Consider the following 24,667-nt stretch of genomic DNA (forward strand, 5'->3'; position numbering starts at 1 on the left):
TGACCTACTTCCATGTAAATGCGAGAGAACTGGGACCAAATGATCCAATTCTAGTACTAAAAACTCTCCTTAGAAAGGTATTTACTAAGGTGAAAGCAAACAGGTAGACTTGAGAGTTGAGGTAGCTGTAATTACCAGCATATCTCATGGTAGAGCCATATTGATCATCCAATGAATAGCTTTTTAGCTTGTAGAAAATCTAGAGGGTAATGCTTACTAGATATTTGTGTGTTCTGAGTGTAGAATGCTCAGCTGTGTATTAAGCTGAAAGTTTAACTGAAGTAAGCATTATGTGGACAGTATTCATTAATATTTGTACCGTAATGTGGCAATTGCCATGTATAGTACCACTTTATGTAGCATAATATGAGCTGTGAGGTGATTTTTATTCTGTGCGTTGCTGTGTGGAAGTCACCTGACTTGCAAACACCTGGTGTATTTACTGGTTCACTCTGTCAAGTATGAGTGTCCTGGCTGCAACAGTGCCTAGTGCTAAAGCAGATTCTCCTTTAGTTCAAGTGCTTCTGTGAAGTCCTGAGCGGCCATGGCATGCAGTAGGGTGTCAGTCTTGAAATCATAGGGAGGGGTCAAAGACTTGTTACTATGTGAAGTTTGAGACACTGTCATTCTATTTAAAGCCCCATTTTTCTTTCAGTTTTTTTTAGGATGATAAATCTTATGCAGATTTTTGCCTTTCTGTAATATCTCTCTGATAGACATCTGTGTATAGGCATACTGACAAAGTAGCATCATATAAATATATATAGATATTGTGGGTTGTTGCATCATATGACTGTACAGCTATTATCTTATGTCAGGTTCTTTGGGTACTTGGCAATCCAAACATACCTCTGTTGTGAGGCACCCTTGCTTACTTAGCTATGCTTGAGTAAAACATGCATCTCTACTGAAAATGGATTTGGAGCCTTGCAGTTTACTGAATCTGGAATCACAGAAGTTTTGCAGTGTCAGGAGTGAAATGGATGATGCTAGACTCTCAGGTCACTGGGAACCTGGGGTTATTGAACTAAGCAATAGTCAACAGCACCACCTGCTGGGAACTCACTGTAATACTTTGATTTATTTCAGCTAGTCTGCAAATACATTAAGCTGGGAATATTTATATTTGTGATTATCCAGGGTAGGGTTATAGGAAAAGTGAATTCGCACTTTGAATGCACAGGGAAACGAATAAAATAAGTTGAAGTTCCTTCTAATTTAGAATTAAAGAGCAGGTCATAGAAATTAGAGAAAGAAAAGACCTGGTATAGTCACCTGCCCCAAACTAATGCAGCACACGGTTCTCAGATCAGACATTCAACTGATTTTGTATTTGCTATTAACCCAAAGACCAGAGAAAGTGCTGGCTGTTGTAGGATACCCACATGCTTCCAGCTTTAAGTATTGAAATGGAAAGGTACATTGAGCATATTTTTGTAACTAGTGTTCAAATGACTTCCTATGTAATATACAAAGGACCCAAATTTTTAAAGAAATTTAGAGGTTTGTGTAAAGCATGTGTACAGTAGTACTCATATGTGCATGTAGAACTATTGGGATGTTATATGTACAGTGTGGTACCTCAGTTATTTAACACAAGTGTTTCAAACTGTTTGGAGGTTAGGTCCATAAATGGCTATTAGCCAAGGGTAACCTATGGTGCCCCTAGCCTTTAGTCAAAGGCTGGAGACAGATGGCAGGAGACAAATCGCTTGATCATTGTCTTCGGTTCACCTCTTCTGGGGCACCTGGTATTGGCCGCTGTCGGCAGACAGGATACTGGGCTGGATGGACCTTTGGTCTGACCCAGTATGGCCGTTCTTATGTTCTAAACTGTCTGGTCACCCACACCACTTCATTTGGAAGTACACAAAGAGGCAGCAGTGCATGGACACCCAAGCAAATACAGTATTTCATTTAAACATAAACTACTAAAAATAGGAATCATTTTTTAAAATTTGACAAGGGTTGTTTCTGTGCTTGTTTCATTTAAATGAAGATAGTTAAAAGCAGTATTTGTCTTTTGCGTAGTAGATTTGAAAGCTGGATTCAGTCCATGTTCAGTTGTAAGCTTTTTGAAAGGACCATAACATTTTGTTCAAACGTACAAACATTTCAAGTTATGAAAAGCCTGCATTCCCAAGGTGCTCATAACTTTGAGGTTCTACTGCAACTAGTATTGAACATGCAAACTGGAGAAATGGTTTGAGGTAAACAGGATGAAGCTTAATAAGGACATATGCAAAGTACTCCACTTAGGAAGGAACAATCATCTTCATACATACAGAATGGGAAGCGACTGTCTGGGAAGGAGTACTGTGGAAAGGGATTTAGGAGGCATAGTAAATCACAAGCTACATACTAGTCAACAGCATGATGCTGTTTCAAAAAAAAAAAAAAGAAAAAAAAGGCAAATAAGATTCTGGGATGCATTAATGGGTGTTGAGAGCAAGACACTGGAAGTCATTCTTCCACTCTACTGAGCACTCATTAGGCCTCAATTGGAGTATTGCGTTCAGTTCTGGGCACCACATTTCAAGAAAGGTGGAGAAATTAGAGAAGGTCCAGAGAAGAGCGACAAGAATGATTAAAGGTCTAGAGAAACATGAGCTATAAGGGAAGACTGAAAGAACTGGGCTTGTTTAACTTAGGAAAGAGAAGACTTAGAGGGGAATACGATAGCAGTTTTCAAGTAGCTAAAAGGGGGTTACAAGGAAGAGGAATTAAAATTTTGCTTCTTGTCCTCTGCAGCAAGGGAGGTTTAGGTTGGGCATCGGGAAAAACTTCCCAACTGTCAGGGAGGTTAAACACTGGAATAAATTACCTAAGGAGGTTGTGGAGTCTCCGTTACTGTATATACTTAAGAGCCTGTTAGACATCTATCAGGGATAGTCTAAATGCTGTTTTGTCCTGCTGTGAGGGCAGGGGACTGGACTCAATGACCTTTCGAGGTCCCTTCCAGTTCTAGTGTTCTATGATTCTATGCAGTCATAGTAATTTGTATGTATAAATATAGGTGGGCAGTTTTACTCATGGATTTTTCAACCATCTATCACTATAAATGTGACCCCCTACAGGTCTGTTATTGAGCAACTGAAGTTGATGGCAAGACTCATTGCCTTCAGTGGCACAGAACTGGGTCCTAACAATATTACAAGATTGTATTGTAGCTTCCAGAACGCTACCCCCATGATAATCAATCTGACTGCTATCTAGAGCATCCAAACAAAGAGTTTTCATTGCAGCCCTTTGAGTCCCAGCAGTCAATTGACTTGAATAGAAATTCTACTAAGGGTAAAATTATGCAGAAGATCGACCCATTCAGTGTCGATCTTCTGGAGAGTGGTAGAGAGGCGTGAAATTGAACTACCTGGGTCAACAACAGTTGACCCCTCTACTCCTTGATATCTTGAGGAGTAAGGGAGGTTGATGGGAGAGTTTCTGTCATCGACCTCCTTCTGTGAAGACGGCCAAGTAAGTTTATTGCAGATAAGTTGATTCTAGGTATGCAATTGCTGTTGCTAAAATTGTGTATCTGGAATCGACTTACCTGCCTAATGTAGACCAGGGCTCAGACTCTTCCCAAGAAGACCAAAAGGTCCTGAAGGAAGGAAGCATTTAAAGTGTTGACTCTCATGCCCTGTTTACATGTCCCTTTCCTTAGCTGTATTTTTATCATACGTAATTCCTAGATATATCAAAGATCTTGTCTTTCACAGTCTCTTTAATTTAATGCCAATATGAAGCAAATAGGGATATGCTAGATGACTTATAAAATGGCAAATGGTTTTCTATTTTCAATGAGGTTTTCCAAACACTCTCCAGAATGAGCCTAAACTGAAATGGGGCTTGTTTGTCTTTTTTTTTTTTTTTTTTAAATTAAAAAAAAAGACTTGACTTTTTCTCCATTTCTTCCCTCATTCTCTTGGTTTTACCTGTCACTTCTGAAGTTCTTTTAAAAGAGCATGAGTAGAGGTGTCTTTCTAATGCTTTGTGAAGCTTGTCTCTCAGGAGCCGTGTCTACACGTGCACGCTACTTCGAAGTAGCAGCACTAACTTCAAAATAGCGCCCGTCACGGCTACACGCGTCGGGCGCTATTTCGAAGTTAACTTCGACGTTAGGCGGCGAGACGTCGAAGTCGCTATCCCCATCAGGAGATGGGGATAGCGCCCTACTTCGACGTTCAACGTCGAAGTAGGGACCGTGTAGTCATTGCGCGTCCCGCAACTTCAAAATAGTGGGGTCCGCCATGGCGGCCATCAGCTGAGGGGTTGAGACGCGCTCTCTCCAGCCCCTGCGGGGCTCTGTGGTCACCGTGGGCAGCAGCCCTTAGCCCAGGGCTTCTGGCTGCTGCTGCTGCAGCTGGGGATCCATGCTGCAGGCACAGGGTCTGCAACCAGTTGTCGGCTCTGTGGATCTTGTGTTGTTTAGTGCAACTGTGTCTGGGAGGGGCCCTTTAAGGGAGCGGCTTGCTGTTGAGTCCGCCTTGTGACCCTGTCTGCAGCTGTGCCTGGCACCCTTATTTCTATGTGTGCTACTTTGGCGTGTAGACGTTCCCTCGCAGCGCCTATTTCGATGTGGTGCTGCGCAACGTCGAAGTTGAACGTTGACGTTGCCAGCCCTGGAGGACGTGTAGACGTTATTCATCGAAATAAGCTACTTGGATGTAGGCTTCACGTGTAGACGTAGCCTGAAGGTGTCTTATGACCAGAATAATTGCTGAACATTGGTAGCTGTGTGTTAACCCAGCCCCAGGTACTGCATAAAAACAGACGCTTAAGTGTGTGGAGCAGAGGACATCCATAGCTACAGGGCTGTGAAGGCTAAATGTGAAGTCATTCCCTTCTAGTCAGCACTGCGGGATGTTTCTTAGTTTTCAGGGCAAAAATCACCCTCTTTTTGCTGAACTGTTTATCATCTTTCTAGGGATGTTTCCTCAAAAGCTTTGGTAGGTTTTAAATTGTTGTAAACTACAGTGGTGCTATGGTGATGGTGCTGCCATAGTAATTTCATAACTTCCTTGGCTTTTTTCTTCCATCTTTCTAGGCGTTCTAGGGCCCAGGAGCCACCTTTTTCTCCTTGCTTACAAATGAGGATTGAATGACGCTTCCAGTGGTGCCTCTCAGCTTATTTCACAGACTAAATTTTATGCTGATTTGCATCCTATTGAAATCAATTGGATTGTGCAGGATATTGGTACAAAATATAGAGAACCATGTTGCTTGCTAGAAGGGGTTACAGGGAGAAGTATTATCGAGACGGCCTTTAGATGGATGAGAGGGACTAGTTCCTCCCCCCAGACTTCTTTCCTGTTGAGATTCACAATCTTAGATATTATCCATTCTTACAGCAGACAGAATCCCTTACCATTGAGAGCAATGCAAGATGTTCTCTCCCTTTGCTTCCAGCGCCTCCTAGTCTCGGAGGTGGGGATCCCACTCAGCAAATGGACTCTGGTTCTATTGCGCTTTTGTGGTAATTCTCATGTCTGTCGCTAGAACAGGAATGAGTAGAGCTCAATGGAAAATGCAGATTAGTTGAAAGTGGAATGTTTCCCAGAAAGGTGGTGTCTTTGAAAATTCATTCTCAATTTGTCTAAATGTCACATTTTAACCTTTTTTTTTTTTTTTCTTCAGTGGAGCATTTGGTTTGTTTTTAATTGTGCATTATACAATGAAAAACAAACATTGAAACAGTGTATTCATCTTCCCAGATTTCGGGGTGGGGTTTGGAACTCTGGTACTTGGTGAAATTTCAGTTTTTGTTTTTGTTTTCTATTCCAGAATGAAAAGAGTGAATCAAATTTTTGCAGCTCTTTCCCCTAAACAAAATATCTGGTTCCTGTACAGCTTTCGAAATGACCCTATATTCTGATCAGGAAAGTCCATGCCTGTTTTGGAAGTGATTAGTGTAAATGTGGAAAGAAAATATACATTTAACATAAAATAAGTAAACCCAACCTCCAAATTCATATGGATATTTTCTTCCAGCGCCATCTTGAAAACTACAACAATCTATACAGGCTCAGAAATGCCCTGTATGTTCGTTACAGAGATTTACTGAATAAGAAAGTTCAAAAGCAGCGAATTCAAGTCAGAAAGTCTGATCTCCACTTCAAGAAAAATCTTGAACAGCAAGGAGGAAAAAAGGTATGAATTTTTATTTTGAGGGAAAAGAAGAGGGATTTACCTCCTGCAAACAAGCATAAGGAACTATTTAGGGGAAAAAGTGGAAGGCTTGACTAGATAAAGTAAAGGACTTTTTTGCCTATATCCTTTTGAAATGGTATGAGTTGTCTTTTCTTTTATCAATGTGCAGGATTTATATGGACTGAGCCTGGCAATTTCAAGTTGGTACATCTAATTTCAGTGTTCACAAACTGGTTGAAACTATAGTAAAGAACAGAATTGTTTAGACACAGAAATGAACATAGTTTGCTGGGGAAGAGTCAACCTGGTTTTTGGAAAGGGAAATTTTCCCTCACCAGTCTACTAGAATTCTTTGAGGTATTCAATAAGTGTGTGGACAAGGGGGATCCAGTGCATATAAAGTACAGCCCTTCCACAGGAGAGGTGGGAGGGGATGAAGTGTGGGGTAGGGGCAGGACAGTAGTGAAAGAGGGAGGGGCCTGGGCACAGCATGTGAGGAGGGTTGGGGGAGGAGGCAGGGCATGGGTGCATGGTCAGTGCCCCTCCTCTGCCCCCCAAATCAGTGCACTAGTCATCTCTGCAGTAAATACCATATTGCCTCTACATAAATCCATGGTACTCCTGCATCTTGAGTACTGTGTGCTGATGTGGTTGCCTCATCTCAAAAAACACATATTGGAATTGGAAAAGGTTCAGCAAGGGGCAAAGAAAAATGATTGTGGGTATGGAAGAGATGCCATATGAGGGGGGAGATTATTAAGACTGTGACTTTTCAGCTTGGAAAAGAAATAGGTAAGGGGGAGATATGGTAGAGGTCTATAAAATTATGCTGGTGTGAAGAAAGTAAATAAAGAATTGTTTTACCCCTTCCTGTGAAACAAAAATAGGGTTTACCAAATTAAATTAATAGCAGGTTTAAAACAAGCAAAAGGAAATTCGTCACACAACACACAGTCAACCTGTGGAGCTCTTTGCCAGAGGATGTTATAAAGGCCAAGGCTATAACAGGATTCAAAAAGGAACTAGATAAATTCATGAGGGATAGGACCATTGATAGCTATTAGCAGGGATAGGTAAAAATAGTGTTCCTAGCCTCTGTTTTGTCAAGGCTGGGAATAGGTGACATTGTGAATCAGTTGATGTACCTGTTCTCTTCATTCCATTAGGGCATGTGGCATTAACCACTGTGTTAAGACAGGATACTGGACTAGATGGGCCTTTGGTCTGACCCAGTCTGGCCATTCTTAATGTTTTTATCTCCCATTAGCATTGACACAGTTAAACTATAGATCCACTCCTTTCATGGGAGAGTGGGGAAGTTGGTGAAGAATTAATGAACGTTTCAAACTCAACATTTTCTGCTGGAAAGTGAGCTTGTTGCCTGAAGAAAAATGCCTGAAACTGGAAAGTCTTCTGAAGAGTATGTTGAGATTAAAAATAATCCTTTTTTTAAAAAGTCCTTGCCTGAGTCACCAACAATTATTGATGATTCAAGACAAAGGATGCTGCAAAAGCTGGCTTAATTTCACTATTTGTGGCTTATGAAAACAAACTAGCACATTTCACTTCTTTTTTCACTTGGTCACTAGCTAGCATTTATTGACATAATAAAATCCATGAAATGTTACTTTTATAAAGCCTCATGTTCTGCTTTACTTGCTTCTTTATAACACAGTTAAGTCCATTTTATGAGATCACAATCTACAACATCATCAATGTCAATCCAGCCTTAAGCACAATGCTGATTGCCACCAATTTAATGATTTAATTATTACTGGGGTTTGAGAAAAATACTAAAAGCATTGTATTTTGAGATACTGACAAATTTAATTTTCTTATGCCAAAGAGGTAAAATTAATCATGCTCTCAGAAACTTGGAAAATTTTGCTGTCCAAGAGATAAGGAGCTATATCTTCCAATGCTCCAAGTTCACGTGAGCAAAACTGAAGATATGGAGCTCTATTTAGACTTGATAACTCAATCAGATTCAGTTCAAAAATATGGTGTCTCCAAAGTAGAAAACTAAAAGACAAACTTAAAATCATGGCTTCTAGACTTTCTTTTTACAACACAAAGAAGACCTGAGATGATGATTTACTATAAAAATTGCTTTATTTTTTCATTCTGCTAATTTATTTGTTTATTTGGCTATGCTTTGGTTCTGGAAGAGACTTTTCTAGAAGGAAAAACAGCCGGGGAGACGGGGTTCCTTAAAAAACAAACCCTGTTTTTGACAGAACCCTTCTTCCTGAAACCAAATAGGAAGAAGGGTTCTTTCCAGAAGCACGATTGTGCAAGATATGTAAATCCATGCTTTATTTGCATATTTGATCTTGCTCATTTGCATTCCGCTTTCAAAAGCGGAATGCAGTGTATATGTAGCCTAAGTGGCTTCTGTTATTTCGCTTATTGATTTATTGTAAAGTAAGTCTTTATAAAGGATCTAGGATATGGATTGTTCGGGACTGGGAGAAAAATCCTAGGAACAGCCAAGAATGGAAAGAAGATTTGAACTGAACTTCATTTTGTAATAAATAACAAAAAGGTCCCTGCAGGTACTGAACACATGACTCCACCATCTCTTCCTTCCTATCTGTGAGAGAATAGAGAATACAGTAAACTCTTTCATATCTGGCATTCTATCATCTGAAACTCTCAAATAATTGGCATTTTAAACGTAAGTAAATTTTAGTTATGATTACTGTAAGTGCAGTGTAGTGAAAGTAAATACAAATAAATACAGCAAATACAGTATAAGTTTACAGTGTACAATATGACTTGTTGGTAAATAAAATACACTATACAGTTTTGTTTATTTCTTAATATCTAATCTTGTTTTTCTTAAGTGTTATTCATTGCTAGATATACCTCTCTACTATCCAGAATATTTGAATATCTGGCAACTTCCCAGTCCTGGGACTGCCAGATATGAAAAAGTTTACTGTGTATGAACAGATAAAATGAGGTTACCCAAGTATCTGTATTGGTACTACTGTGACAAGTATAGATTTCAGCGAACCGTGCGGTATTAGGAAGAGACTAAGAGAGATTTTATGGGATCTGGCAGTTGCCACAGACTGAGCAGTGTAGGCAAACAGGCCAAACATAGTTGTTGTCAAAGGAACGTGGACAACCCCACGTTAATTGGCATTGCCATACCAGCTGATTAAAAGCAGGAAAAAAAGAGATGATGACACAGTGTGAAGAACTCTGCTATGAAGTAGAACACTTGTGGGGGGGGGGAAGGGGAGGAAACTAGAACAAAGGCAATCCTAGTGATTACTGAATCATGTGGAGAGATCGTTAGAAGTGTTCTTGAGCTGCTCATTCATAATCTTAGGAGTGTTCATCATGATCAGTGATCTCCAAAAGACGGTAGCTTTAGATATTGTGACTGTTTGAAAGAAATCCAAAGGAGCACAAGTGCATGTGAGAACCTAAATTGCAGGAGTTCTGTGGAGGATTTAACACTACTTCTGACAATCCAAACGCATAGTGAGTCTGTGCTCAGGATTTATTGGTAACTCTACGGGATAAATTATAGACAGCAGTGTTCCTATGGTTTAAAGATCTTGTATCTTGCAGAGACTAAAAATAGTCACTTTGATATAATACTGATGGGTAATAAAAAATTAGCAACATAACAAATCCAAACACCAGCAAGAGCGTTCATTTTGGACTCTGTCTTACTTTTGGGCAGTGTTTAAAATAAGGTAAGAAAAGCCCCTGCTTATGCAGTATAAGCTTCATGGTTTTTCCTTTGTAGATGACTGTAAAGGCAAGGGCCAAAATTTTCAAAAACAGATGCATGAAGTTAAATAATGGCTAGGGTTGGCAAAGTGGACCCAGCAGCTTCTATGAAATTCAGATGAGTTATAGTAGCAGAGATTATGCTGTGTTTTGTTAGTGTAAGATTTATGGTATCCATAAGTATTCATATCTTAGCTTTAAACCACTTGGGTTTGTGACTGTTCTAAGAGTTATATACAGTAAAAGTCTGGTTATTTGACACCTGAGTAACTGGCACATTCAATTAACTGGCATGCGATGGGGCCCGTTACTGAGCCAGGCCATCAGAGTGGGGCCAGCTTGCTGGAGGGGTGGGGGTCAGAGTGAGGCCAGGAGCAGGTCCCAGCTCCAACAACTGGTACATTTTATTGTCCATGGCTGCCATATAATAAAGCTTGCACTGTACATTCTTGTCAATTAGCACATTTACCTAGACTTTGCAACATAATTCTGCCTGGTCTCAATGCTGAGAAGCCACAGCTGGCCCACAAAAGCCAGGTTCTGTAGGTTGCAGCTCCCCTAATGTGGGTCCTGGGCATTTGCTACCCATCCATTGCTAATGAGGGCTTCTTTCCAGGAGTCCACCTCTCCCATGCATTGGCAGTGCTTGTGAATTGGTGAGAGGTTTATGAAAGGACTTGCATTCCTCTCCTGATTAAAAAATAAATACACAGGTGCTGTCCTTCTGAAACTTTGCTGCTAAGCATGTTATGCTCCCCGTAAGCACTAGAGAACACTGCTGCCTTGACTAAAAGGACACAGTTTATTTTCAAAGGCTGCAAGTCAAGCTGAGAAAGTGAAACTTGGGTGGCAAGTGAGTTCTGGGTATTACTAACATCCAGAAGTTAGAGGAGAACTTTTAGCTGGTGTCTATCCTTCACTGATGGGTAATACTGTTGACTCCAACATATGGAAATTTTTGATGTCTCTCTTGAACTAATTGGCCTTGGTTGTACAATTCATAGGGATGAATATTGACTAACATGAGGGGTCTGTGCTGTAGCCAGTGAGGGTATGTCTGCGCTGCATTTAAAAAACTACAGCAGCAAGCCTCTCAGCACCAGTCGACAGGCTCAAGCTTACGAGGCTAGTGGTAAGACACTACAAAAAGCTGTGTACACGTTGGAGCTCGGGCTCTGAAACCCACCATCCTTACTGGGCTCCAGAGCTGTTTTTAAGTGCTGTAGTGCGAACATGGGTCTCTAGGCCCATGTTCTGAGACTCACTCCTGAAGGTTTAAAACAGCATAGACATACTTGCCCCATCTATTGGGAGGAGTTCTGCAGCCTAGCCCATTGTTTCACATGTTAAAACATAGGAGGTGAAAGCTGTGCTGTGACGACAATGCACATGGCAGGAATGGTCTTTTGTTTTGTGTGTGCACTGCCCTAGCCTGGTCCTGGTGTAGGATTGGAGTCTCCACGCACCATTGCAATAAAATATAATTAATAATAATTTTCTGGATAGCTGAACTAGCCTTTCTGTAGGCTGCGAGACTATACTGGTGAAACTGGGAATGCAAAAAACTGAAGCCAAGTGACATTGTGATGCTAGGAAATACAGTATTTTTGCATGTGAATTGGTAGCATTACTTATACAGAGGGTCCTTCACAACTTGACGTTAAAACAATTGGGCAGCAGTTGAGTTCTTCTCTTTACCCCACCCCTCACCCCAGTAATTGCATGATCACAACCTTCACTGGATGGTGCTTATATTATGTACTTTGAGTTTTAACAGGTTAAACCAGTGTGTAGAAATATACAAACACTCCTGTATTCAAGACTAGCTGGAGACAATAAAACAGCCCTGTTAATGAAATTTGCAACCATTCTTTTAGAAGTACATGACACTGTTATAAAAGTATTCTGAGCAGCTTAAACTATTTAATCAGAGGCTTTAGATTTTCCTGTATGAGCTAATACTGAGATTTGAACTCTCCAAGTGTCAGTGGGCTCAGTGTCATTGACTTCTGTAGAGTTTTGCCAAAATACTCCAGAGACTTTAGTCCTATTATTTTTTTATTTCCTTTCTTCAACCGCAGCACACGCTGCATGCCCAAGCCCATATAAATTTTCTACACCCTGTAAAAATGTGCTTGCTTTAATTTCTTCCCATTGTAAATTGAAAGGAAATCACCTTTTTAGTGCCCCAAAGTGAGAACTAATATAAAAATGAAAGGGAGCTGAGCTGGTTGGGGGAAAAAATTCCCTTATGGAAATTTTGACTCTGCTGAAAAATCAAAAAGATTCTGTTTTTTGACAAAAAGCTTAAAATATTGTCATGGAAAATGTCCTTTGGCTTAGTCAAAAAACATGTATTATCCAGTCAAACAGTTTCAATGGAAACTTGTCAACCATCCCTACAAGTAAGTCTTAAAGGCAAATACAATTAAATTATAACTGGAACGTGAGCTTCTGTTCCCCTCAGATATTGCAAACGGGTTTCAGAACACTTCCTGTTTAATGGGCGAGTGACCTGCTACTTCTATATAAGTCACACAAAATGGAAATCAAGATTGTTACTTTGCTCATTTCTTAAAAAAAGAGAGAACTGTAACCAGAATCTTGGTGCCTCATATATGCCAAATAATGTAATGGGAAGTATGTGTGAACTTCATTGTTACATTTTTTTGTTTTGTTTTATTTTAAATAGAGTTTTGTGGAATGGATTCTCTGCTAGTAAGGAAGGGGTTAGTGAATTTTTAATTTCAATGTGAGAAGGTGTCTCAACAAAACCACACTATCCTGCAGAATTAGGGTCAGCATTCCCTTTTTTGGCTGTACCTCTGTTACCTTTTAAAAAGTATGCTGTGTCTCATGGTAAAACAGATTCTAGAGTCCTCATGGGAAGGAGAAAATGTAGATGTCCAAGCTATTTGGTGTAAATTGTTACTTTTTTGTGTTTGTTCCATCTGGTATGAAAATAAATAATTCTTCAAGATATTTACATGGCATATTAATGCACATAACAAGTAAACCTGAAATATTTAGTAAATTATTCCTGCAGTGGATTCTACCAAGTTCTTCTCCAAAGGCTTTAACCTGAACTTTTCGTTCAAACCTTTATCCACAGCTCGTTTATACAAAGAGAAGTCCTGTGGAACCGTGTAGATTTACTGGAACATAAGCTTTCATGGGCAAAGACCTGCTTTGTCAGATGCAGCTGACAAAGTGAGGAGTCGTCCATGAAAGCTTATGCTCCAGTAGATCTGTTAGTCTGTAAAGTGACACAGGACTTCTCATTGTTTTTGTGGATACAGACTAACATGGCTATCCCTCCAATAGCTTGTCTGACATTTCAGAACAAAAGAAACACTCCTTTTACCTGACAGCTTCCTTGCTCACATGGCTAACTAGCATACTAACAGCCACGGAGGTTCCCAGAGAAAAGAAAAATAATCTATTTTGTGTTTAAATTAATGGAGTAGCCAAAGAACATCCTGATAGAAAATTATGTTGCCCTTTTTAGAAATGGAAGCATGCAACTGCACTGTCCAGTGCAGCCCATTGTTTCTTTGGCTCTAGTTCAGGAAAATACCCCTGCTTAGGCCAGCAGTGCATACTTAAAGTTAAGCATGATTGTAAGTACTGCTTTGGGCAGAGGTGGATGTAATCATGGGCTCAAGCCCCTTCCTGAATGGAGGTTTCTATGAGCAGCATCCCTAATTCAGGCTCAGATTCATCACTTTTCTTCACCTCTCTGGTCTTCTCATACTTATTGATGTGAGCGCCTTATAGGCCATGAAAAAATCATGAAATTGAAGTGATTTCTACTGAAGCAATTAATCCTGCGTCATTTCCAGCTTCCTGAATTGATAACGGTACACCGCTCATTTTGAGTCTGTTAAGCCCAGCTTGGTTTCTGTCTCACCTGGGCTGTGGCAGGTTGAGAGAAACAGTTCCTTCACAAATTACAAGTTAGTACTAGTACAGGAAGCATCAGTCATTAACTTAGTTCTGACAGTGGTGTTGAATTTTTGCCTTCCAAAACCCAGAAAATACCTGTAAGTTAAAAACAAAAGCAACTGGAGAGTCAGCCCATGGGGAAAAACCCTAGTGCAACCAATAAAGAATGATTAATAAATGTTCAGTCGCCATTTTAAATCTATGCAGTTGTGTAGTGGGAATGCAGCTTTCTGTTTAATTCTGTATGTTGGTTTAAAGCATCTATGGAAAGTAGAGTTAGAAGGAAAATGGGTCCAATTTTCCTTTTGACTTTTCATAAAAAATATTCTCTCAAATTTGTTTTGGTACAATTTTTCTAGCCATAATTTTTTTTTTAAAAAAGGCTTAATTTTCTATTTAAATTCTATAGGTTTTTTTTAAATAAATCATATTGATGTCATCCCTTTTGAATCCTGCTGTTCCCATAGGTAGATGATTTTATATACTCTTTCTCCAGTCACAGATTTTGCTCTAAATAATTGTGAAGGTGGAAATAAAATCACTTATTGCTAAAAAGTTGAATAACTCAAAAGAATAAACTGAAGAGGAATAACCTTGCCAGCCATACAGATCTGAGGGTCCATCTACACTTAATGTAGACGATCAACCACTCTTGGTCAATCTTCTGGGGTTCCGTTTCATGCATGCGTGAAATGGTGCGTTCCATAGTCAGCATCGACCCCGGAACACCTTGTGAGCCGTGAGGGTAAAGGAAGGTCAACATGAGGAGCAGTCCCATCAGCATTCTGCTGTGAAGACAGGCACAGAAGTTGATGGCTGTAAAGTTGATTTTTGTTATGCAGCTGGCATACCAAAAATTGCTTAGCAGCCATCGGCCTTCAAGGTAAGTGTAGACATAGCTTAAGTGGCTTTCATGTAATTCCTGACTGAGGCAATTCTAAAAGACATGATTATCATCAAAACTGCTTCCAGGCCTCCTAGAGTACTTCTCGCACTACCCAGTGTGCACGGTGTAGCATTGTGATAGCTGCTGAGTCTGGCGCTAGGCCTAGTGAATTGATTCCTGACTGTAGGAGTAAATCCCTACTCCAGTGAGATAAAAAAGAGCCAGGTGGAATGTTTTACCATTAGGCTGCCAATCAGTAAGGAGGTGTTTTACTGCAGTGTTTCTTAAACTGTGTTCAGTGAACAACTTGCAGGTGTTCCACAAGCATCTGCACTTTCTTGATACCATACACTGATGGTATACATTTTCTGTTATTAAAACCAGATACCGTGTTATTTCTTCATTGCTATGATACTTGATTAAATTACTTCATTTTGGTTTTACTGGATATGTTGGTTGGTTGGTTGGTTTGTTGCAACAATTTTTTTTGAACGTTTTCATAGGCATGATGCATAAAAATTATTGTTTGGTGTTCTGTGGTCTCTAAAAGCTTAAGAAACACTGTTTTCTCTGCATCCAGACTGGTCAGTTCCCACAGGTTTATGGAAGCCACTGTGTAGAGCCTGGCAGGTTGGGAATGCGAGGCTCAGGGTCCCTGATCTGGGGTAGTTGGAAAGGGAGTTGAGGGCAGGAAAACTAAAGGAGCGGAGAGAGCCATCTTAGGAGAAATGGAAGTGGCGCATAAAGGAGAACCGGTTCAAGGAAGGAAGTCATGAGAGAAATGGGAGGACATATTCTTCCTTTAGGCGTCTAATGGTTTAAAGTACAGCAAGGCCACGACATTGGCGAATTTAAGATTCACAAATTCAGTTATTCACGAGTGGCTCGTTTATCCCTTGAGCTTTTGCCACCACGCAGCACGAGGCTCCGTAGTCAGCTGTGCAGTGCTGGTGTTGCCGCTGCCTGGTGTGAGGAGCCGTAGCCGTCTGTGCGGCACATGGCTCCATAGCCGCTAGTGCGGCATAAGGCTCCGTAGCCACTCATGCAGCATGGGTGTTGGCAGCATGAGGTTCTGTAGCTGCCTGTGTGGTGCTGGTATTATCGGCGCGAGGCTCCATAGCTGCCTGTGCGGTGCTGGTATTGCTGCCATATTGCTCCCTGCATGGCACCGGTATTGCTGCTGTGCTTCTGGAGCCGCCATGAGGTGCCCTAGCCACCTGTGCGGTACGTCCAGATATTCGCGAAATTCAACCTTCGCGAGGGTTCTTAGCAGTGAACCCTCATGAATGTTGCGACCTGACTGTATCTCCAAAGCAGTCACATGGGATGAGGTGAGCATGGGCACTCGATAATTGTGCCGATGAGAGAGCTTTGCATTCTAAAAGTAGTGCTGTGCCGGACTTGCGAGTTCTGATCCATATGGTTTGAATTTCACACCCCTCGAGGCTCACTTTCACTTAGTGAGCCCAAATGCAAAACAAGCTTGATGAAAACATTGAGTTTTGCTCAGTTTTCGCATAAAGTGTGTGTGTGTGTGTGTGTGTGTGTGTGTGTGTGTGTGGTGCGGGAAGATGGGAATTCATGTGAAACTCAGCTTAGGGTCACCTGAATGGCCGACAAACCTTGGGGGAAACAGCACATTCATGATGGGTTTCATCTGGTTTAGGATGTCACTGGGGAAATTTTCATCTGGGGGTATGGGCCAGGACACTGGGATTACTCTCTGAAGGGCTCCCCCGGGAGGTGCAGTTTAATGGTCTTTAAAAATACTTTAGATAATGGAGGCCCTGGGGGATCTTAACTCCACCAAGGATGGTTTGAGGTGCTGGTGAGATGTGACATATTCATGCTTCATGGCCCCAAGGTAGAATGCCAACCGTGTAGGGGGAGGAGGTTTTTGACTGTAGCTTGTAACTTGACTGTTTCAGGGGAGTTGAGATGTCTCCCCATTTATCATGGCGCTGGCTGAAGTATTTCACAGGTTCCCCCTTTTGCCACATCCCTTAGATCCTTTCACAGATGCACACTCTGGTGTGCTTATGACCTAATCTACCAGACCCACTCGGGTGCCCTAGAACTGCAGCTGGGGAGAAGAAGGTTCTCAGTGAATCTTGGGCTATCCAGCTTCAGAGACTAGAATAGATTCATAGGATGCCCCAGATTTGCCTGACTAGTTCCTATTCTGTACCCAGCCCACTGCCATGACCTGCCCAGTCATAGTGCTGTCACATAAATCATTACTCTGGGAATCCTAAAGTGTGTAATATAGCACCTTCCCTTTTCTCTTGGCCAGAGAATCTGGTGGCTGCTACACAAGAACTGCACACAGGACTGTTCAAAGCTGGAGACATTTATAGGAGTCCCCTTGCTGCCAACAGGCAGGGCAGACTGAGGAGGTTTAAAGGCAGCTTGATGTAGGAAGTAACTAACAGTAATTCATATATCCATCTTCAGTATAATACTAGAGGGGTCATTTCCATCCAGGCCTTGTTGCTTGCTTGAGAGTGATTTGCAGGAGGCGGAGTGGGGGGGAAGATTAGGTGAGCATGCAGAGGCTCAGTGCATTGTAACTAATTAGCAATTCAATCTTGAAATACAACTGAATGACTCTTTGACACCACACCTCTTTCATCTGCTCCTTTGAGAAAGAAGTTAATTTTGCAGATGAAACTGCTGAGTTTTAGAACTTAAAAAACACCTCTAGTTGGTCAGCATCTAAAATAATGAACAATTTAGCAACTTCATTATTTAAGAACTATTTTAAATTTAAAAAATTATATTAAAAAAAAAAAACACAAAAAAACCCCAAACTTGCCATGGTGATTTTTGGCCTAACGAATGGAGGAGGTGACCTTTGTTTTCTCAGTACAAGAAGTTTTTTAAAAAAAAAAAAAAAAGAAAAAAAAGAAAAAAGAAAAGCTTAGCTATCATCTGCACTTAAAATAGCATTGTTTAAAAGTAAATCTACAACATGAATGTGGTCTAGCCTTATTTTAACCATGATAGCTGTGTTTTTATTTTGAGAGATACTAAACAAAATATACATTTATAATATAGCTTTCTTCCAGCCATCTGGGCACAGTGTAACCCATGGTTTATTTAACTATTACATTTAATTTTTAATAGTTAAATTTTGTAATGGTTTCTGTAATGTGGTTATTACTGTACATGCAGAGTTGGACACAATCTTAGAATTACTGATATTTTCTGGAGAACATTGTTCTTGGTTTGCATAGTACATGGTGGGACAGTTGGGGGAAGAATTCTTAAGGGATAGCACAGTACTCAAATGGTAATCAGTAATTTTCTTTTAAATCCTTTGTAAGTGGAGCTAAAACCTGAATTGATGTTTAATTTTAAATACTGTTCCATTTTTGCTGTTTTTAAATGAGATTTGGCCAGCCAACATGAATAGGGATGAATGTAGAACTCCTCTGGGTTTTTTCCAACTCCTCTCTTCCCCTTCCCTCCTCAGCAAAACAATCTTCTAGTTTAGGTACCTAGTAGCACAGGGAAGGGGAGGCATTTTTAACACAATTCTAACCCATGATGTACAGTCAGGTTAGACCATGTTAGAAATCAGCTCAGTTGGTACTGGATAACATATTTTTCAAAAGTGCCTAAATCACTTAAGTGCTTTTGAAAATATTTCACATTTGCTTTATTAAACTACAATAGGTTTCAATATTAGGTTTTGTATAAATAGTCTAAGTGTAATGTTTCTGTGGGTTTTTTTAAAACTCCAATGGAATAATGGTTTGGCTTTTTTTAAGTCAATAAATGTTGTTTTCTGGTAGTGTCTGAGAATCTGAGAATGAAACTGAGCTGTGGCTTAATTGATTTTTCACTTTTGGAAGTTATGAAAAAGACAAACTGTGTAAATGGCAAAAAAACAATTTTGATTAGTAAAACTGAAATATTTTTGGAAATCTCAGGTGGTGTTCATTGTACAGGTAAACATTGTTTAGAGCTGTTTTTCTTCAACTGTGTTCCGTGGGACACTGGTGTTCCATGAACAATTTGTGGGTGTGCTGTGAGCATTCGAAAAAATACGCTGACAGTATATATTTTTTGTTATTAAAACCAGATACATTGTTACTTCTTCATGGCAATGATACCTGATTAAATTACTTCATTTTGGTTTTGTTGTATATGTTGCTGTTTGTTTGTTCGTTTGTGGTTTGTCTGGGTTTTTTTGGCCTGTCTTTTTTTTTTTTTTTTTTTTTTTTTTTTTTTTAAGAAAATTTTCATAGCTGTTCAGCATAAAAAATATTATTGTTTAGTGTTCCATGTTCTCAAAAAAGTTTAAGAAACGCTGGTTTAGAGTGTGATTTTTAAAATGACATTATAGTTCTAAGTATAATTCTTGAGTTCAGTTCTTGGACAACTGCAGAGTTGGATGTGTATGTTTGGGGGCTTTACACTTCCTTTCTTTTGTATTGCTAGGGGAAATACATGGGGAAAAAAATCTTTTTCTGAAGAGTTTTTTTTCTATTCTCTCTTTTTATTCCCTTACTTAGTATTTAAATCTCATCTTTGGCTTTATAGAGATGTGTATAATGTCACCAGAGAGAAGATTTTGCCTTACTTCAGAAGTAATCAGACAGGATAAAATGAACTGCTGAGGAATAAAGATCCTGGTTTCATGTGAATTTCCCAAGGGTATTTTAAGAAAATGATCTAAAGGAAGAGAAATCCAGAAAACATTAGCGGAGTAGTTTTTTAAACAACACGTTTTTTAGTTTTCCATGAGATCTCAGCAAACTTTTAAACAGAGTTCTGTGGACGTTGTTGCTGTGTTTTGTTGTTTTTATGAGCTCTTTGACATAACTAATTTTCCTAATTTAATCACCTTTTTCCTTGTCTGTAATGATACTGGTAAAAAGAATATTCTACTAAAGTTTATTCTAGGCAGACTTGGTTCCTCTGTCTTGATGTTTAATGACAATTTTAACTGGTCAATAAAAAGTCTGATAAATTAATGGTCTCCCTTTGCACGACGTCTTCAACTCAAAATTAAAAAAGCATGATCCAATTCCCTCTTTGCAAGAAAGAGACAAAATTCCTTTACTTAAGGTTAATATATCTGGTACCACATCACAGGCTGTCTCTACAGGTCCATGTTAAAGTAGAGTTGTAGACTTATTAGCATCCTATTAATATGTGCATAAAATGTAGTCTGTGTCTGAGCACAAATACACAAATTGGGAAATCAAAGAGAAATCCTTCACACCTTTTGCTGGCTTCATCCTGAACTTTTATTTATCTTAAAACAACTTCCTTAAGAGAATTTCCTCTTCTAAAGGAAACACTTTTCCATATTTAACAGGAGAATACTGCAGTGAATTATGTTTGCAGCCTCATAGTCAGTGAGAGGAAAGAAAGTGCTTTAATCATGATGTTCTGAATCTTAACTTTGACATTTTATAAACTAAACGTTTAATTTTAAAGCACAACCATTTAGGTCCTTTTTCAAATGAAAAAAGAAATAATGAATGTTTGCTCTTGCAAAGTATGCATACACACAAAACCAATGAGTAAGAAGAAGAAAGATTTAAGGAATTTCCACTCTGATGACTTTTTTTAATTTATATGCCCAACTGTAGTAGCAAGTTTGTTTCTGAGAGTCCAGTGGCTTAATTACATGGGAAAATTGCAGTGAAAAATCATATGTAGACACTCATTTTGTTTAGGAACATCCAATTTCTTATTTTTTATCAACCTGTTAGTAACCACTTAATTTAAGCTAAACCAATAAAAGCTACTCCTAAAATGAAATTGGAGCATCTGCACAGAGGTTTGCCTCACCTAAAACTCAGGCCATTTCTGTAATACTACTTACATTAGCAAAACTTAGTTTCTCAGAGGTGTGAAAAAGCCATGCCTGAGTGAGGTAAGCTTCACCAGCAGAAGTGGCAGTGTACACAGTACTTTGTCCATGTGAGAGCTTCTCCTGCTGACATACGCCCATGAGCCACAGTAGCTATGTGTGGCTGTTGGGGAGAAGGGGTGGTTAATGATGTGGATGTGAGACCTTTCTCCTATCAGCATAGTGCGAGCAGCAACACAAGATGCCTTAGGTCTACACTTACCTTGAATATCGACAGCTGCTACGCAATTTTAGGTACGCCAGTTGACTACCAAAAATTGATTTTGCTGCTGTCGATATTCATCCTTGTCCTCACTGCAGAACGCCAGCGGGAGCACTCCTACAGTTGGCATTCCTTAACCCTTGCGGGCTGACAAGGAGTTCCAGGGTAAATATTGACCCTGGCAGGTGAAAAGGCACCCCAGAAGATCGAACGTAAGTGTTCGATCTTCCATGGCAAGTGTAAACCCAGCCTTTGAGAGATGGAGCTGTATTGGTGCTGCTGTGCGTCTTTAAAGTCTTTAGTGTAGACATTGCCTGAATCAATTTTAAAATACACTTCTTGTTCAAACAGTGCAAGTTTGAGTCTGGGCAAGACCTGTGATAGGTGTAAGTCCATGCCCAGTGATCCTCTGATGATGACAGAACAGCTTATGCAAGACCATGTAAATTTTTCCAATTCAAAAAGTCACTTTCCAAGTTGGTTAACAGCATTTTTATACTGACAATATAGTTTAAAAATTGTAAACAGTATTCTATTTGCCTAATTTGTTTGTATTCATGCTGCCCTCATCCCCTGTGTACCTGATTACCTTCCCCTATGGAAGTTGTTTCCAAAAGTGTTCTTGTATTCATCCTGCTTTCCTTTGTACAGTTGCTCACAGATTATTTGATTTTTGCCATTGTCACATCCTGAACTGGCTACATTTGAGAAGCACAATTGTAAACTGCATTAACTGAAGCACTCTGTCTGTGCAAATCAGTTAAAATATTAGTGTAAAAATATTACCAGGAAATATCTGAAGTATTTAGCAAGTGGAATGGCTGGAAATGTCATTCTGATTCGCTAATATCCCATACCTTCATTCCTTCACAGGAAAACTCAAATGGTGTTTTCCCTCAGTGAGGCCTCTGCACATCTGTCAAATAAATCACAGATGTACTTTCTCAAGGGCAGTCTTGGCTTTAGCAGGAAAAATATGGAGCCTCTTCCCTTCTTGGGGATCCCAGACCTACTGCACCCAGGCTTCTCTAATCTGCCTGCCAGCATACCCTCAGATCTCCCGTTCTGTGATGCAACATGACTTGGCTGGCTGGCTGTAGAAGAGTAAGAATTGCCCTCACTCTCTCAAAGCTCATGTGAAAAGTTGCTCTCTGAATCAAGTGTTGGCTACTTGGCCCCAGTGTAGTGCTCTGTGTAAGCTGAGTGCTTGGGTGGCCGCCCAGGAGAGATTCAGTTTTCACCCAGGTGATTAGCAGAGTGCCCACAGCAGCTGGCAGTCCAGCAGCATGTGTTTCTCTTGGTGGTTCACATCCGCAGATGCCTCTGTGCATGCAATAAAATTTATTCCACGTGTGGATGGCAAAAAACTAGAGGGAACATTGCTCCTGTGGATAAATCGCTGCAAGCTAGGGAGCCATGTGGAGAGGTGTGTTGGGAGCAGTGGTTGACCATTGCCTCATTGGGGATTGCCTGCCACATGACATGAGCACAAGTGTATGTCATTTTGCATACTGCCCTGCGAAGTCCAGGTAAGTCCATCCATATAGTCTTAAGGAGACAGAAAATCATTATTGGAAATAATTTTGTGGCATAATGTGAATAATAATTTTACTTAGTTCAGGGAACTGAAGTTTTAATATTTATTAAACATCTGCATTTAAAATATATTTTTCCTTTTTAAAAACAATTATTTCTAGCAGTGTTAAGCCATAAATATTCATTGTTCAAACCTTGTGGAGTCTTATGGTTTATTCCTTTTTCCTTAGTGACTTAACTGCTGGTGAAAGTTCTGGATGAATGGCTCTGCAGCCTGATGTCCTCTGTTTTATCCCCAGAACAGGAACAGGGTTGGCTGCTTCAGTTCTATGTCCCCCGCACTGCCATGCCAATGTGCTTGAAAACCTGTGGAAAGTCACTGCAAGCAATTACTAACTCATCATCTAGATTTGTAAAACTATGCTAATGCTTTGTATTATGGGTTTTATTCACACATCAGTGATTAGGAGCAATGCTACTGTTTCTCACTCTGGGTTAATGTGAATTAAGGCCATGGGCATTTCTACATACATCAAGTGAAAATACAGACCCCACCCCACACCAGTCCTATAAAGATCAGTGCAAGTCTGATATTGTAGCATTTGGATCCCAAATTGTACCAATGGGCACTATGTTTATTATTCTGCTCTTTATTTATTTATATTATTTATATATTTGTTTAAGAATTTTTTTAGGTTTTTTTATTTTTTTTTTTTATTTAAGAATATTTGAGAAGTTCATTCTAACTAGGTATGTTTCTGTAGTGCAAAATGAATAGGTATACTGTGTAAGATGATGATATGAAAACAAATCAATAGAGAATGAAAATTTGTGGGGAAATGCACCTTCTGCCTAAAAATACATGAATTATTACATCAGAATAGATATTTGTAGTGTAAACTTGAATATTTCTGTTACGAACTCATGGGTTTATTATATTATTATGTTGCATCAGAAGTGTTCTCTGAGTTGAACTTCTGCACACACCAGGATAACCTCAGAGTAGGGAAGGGGTGGGAGGGTGGTTTGTTAGTTGCTTTTTTATGGGGAAATGGGAGAATGGATAAATTTTAAATAAAGGAATTATGGTTGTTGTCAAACAGAATTCTAAAACCAAAATTTAATCTTCAATTCTTAATTGGATGTAAACATGTTCTTTTATTAACAGTAACAGAGGGGGAGCCATGCTAGTCTATATACTATCAAAACAAAAAGCATTCAGGTAGCACTTTAAAGACTAGCAAAATAATTTATTAGGTGAGCTTTCGTGGGACAGACCCACTCCTTCAGACCATGGCCATGGTCTGAAGAAGTGGGTCTGTCCCACGAAAGCTCACCTAATAAATTATTTTGCTAGTCTTTAAAGTGCTACCTGACTGCTTTTTGTTTTATTAACAGGTCTTTCTCAGGCATTTAGTGCCTTTTGGAGATTAAGAGAACTGGTAAACAACCAGGTTTTCTGCACTTACAAATGAACTTTATTTTTCATCTCAAATTTCGTAAGCCACCTTAGCATGCAAAATTAATCATTGCCTCTTCAGATTAATGGATTAGATGCTTCATAGATGTGCTTGGGCACACAACTGTTAGATTATTTTGTCACTGCTTTGCAGATTAAGGGCTCACTAAATACTTGACAGGGTAGTTGGCAGTAATTCCGTGGAACGAGCTGCAAAGATGTGCAGCCTAGCCTGTGCTAATGCCATTGCTTTTTGATGCATCCACTTGCGCACATTAGGCGATATTAGGCATATGCTCTGTTACAGTGGTTTTCAGTTTTTTTCTTGGCCCCCCAGTTGAAGAAAATTGTTAACGCCCATGACCTAACAATAATATCTTCTGACTAGAGTTCAGGCTCCAGGGTGGGGGCTGAAGGATTCAGAGTGCAGGAGGCTGCTGGTAGTTGGTGTGTGGGTAGAAACGAGGGCCGTGGGGTGGGAGTGCTGGCTCTGCAGTGGAGCTGGGGATAAAGCCATCAAGGTGTGGGTGGGGGCTCTGTGCCAAGGTAGCAGGGGCTGAGGGCTCTGGGATGGGGACATTCAAGGCTGGTGTGGGGGTTGCGGTGTGGTCTTATCTCTGGCAGCTCCTGATCAGCAGCATAGCAGAGTGCTGCTAAGGCAAGCTTCTTGCCTGTCCCAGCACTGTAGATAGCACTGCACCACAGAAATGGCCAGCAGCCGGTGCAGTCTTAGATGGAGGGGTGTGAATGTTTCCATGCAGCTCTGACCTGCGGGCATCCCCTAGATGTGTCTTAGTGTCTAAAGTGTCTAGGAACTGGCCAGTGGAAGAGCAGACCCACTGCTCAGGG

General features: G+C 40.1%; 1 protein-coding gene across 1 annotated transcript in view; it reads left to right on the plus strand.

Annotated features, from left to right (window-relative positions):
* Window positions 1-24,667, plus strand: part of LOC142010364 (uncharacterized) — a 115,395-nt gene that overhangs the window by 23,576 nt on the left and 67,152 nt on the right. Inside the window, exon 5 of the mRNA XM_074988681.1 lies at window positions 5,992-6,150. Coding sequence (XP_074844782.1) covers window positions 5,992-6,150 — 159 coding nt within the window. The remainder of the gene's footprint in view (window positions 1-5,991; window positions 6,151-24,667) is intronic.

This window comes from Carettochelys insculpta, chromosome 3, assembly GCF_033958435.1.
Source record: "Carettochelys insculpta isolate YL-2023 chromosome 3, ASM3395843v1, whole genome shotgun sequence".
NCBI lineage: Eukaryota > Metazoa > Chordata > Testudines > Carettochelyidae > Carettochelys > Carettochelys insculpta.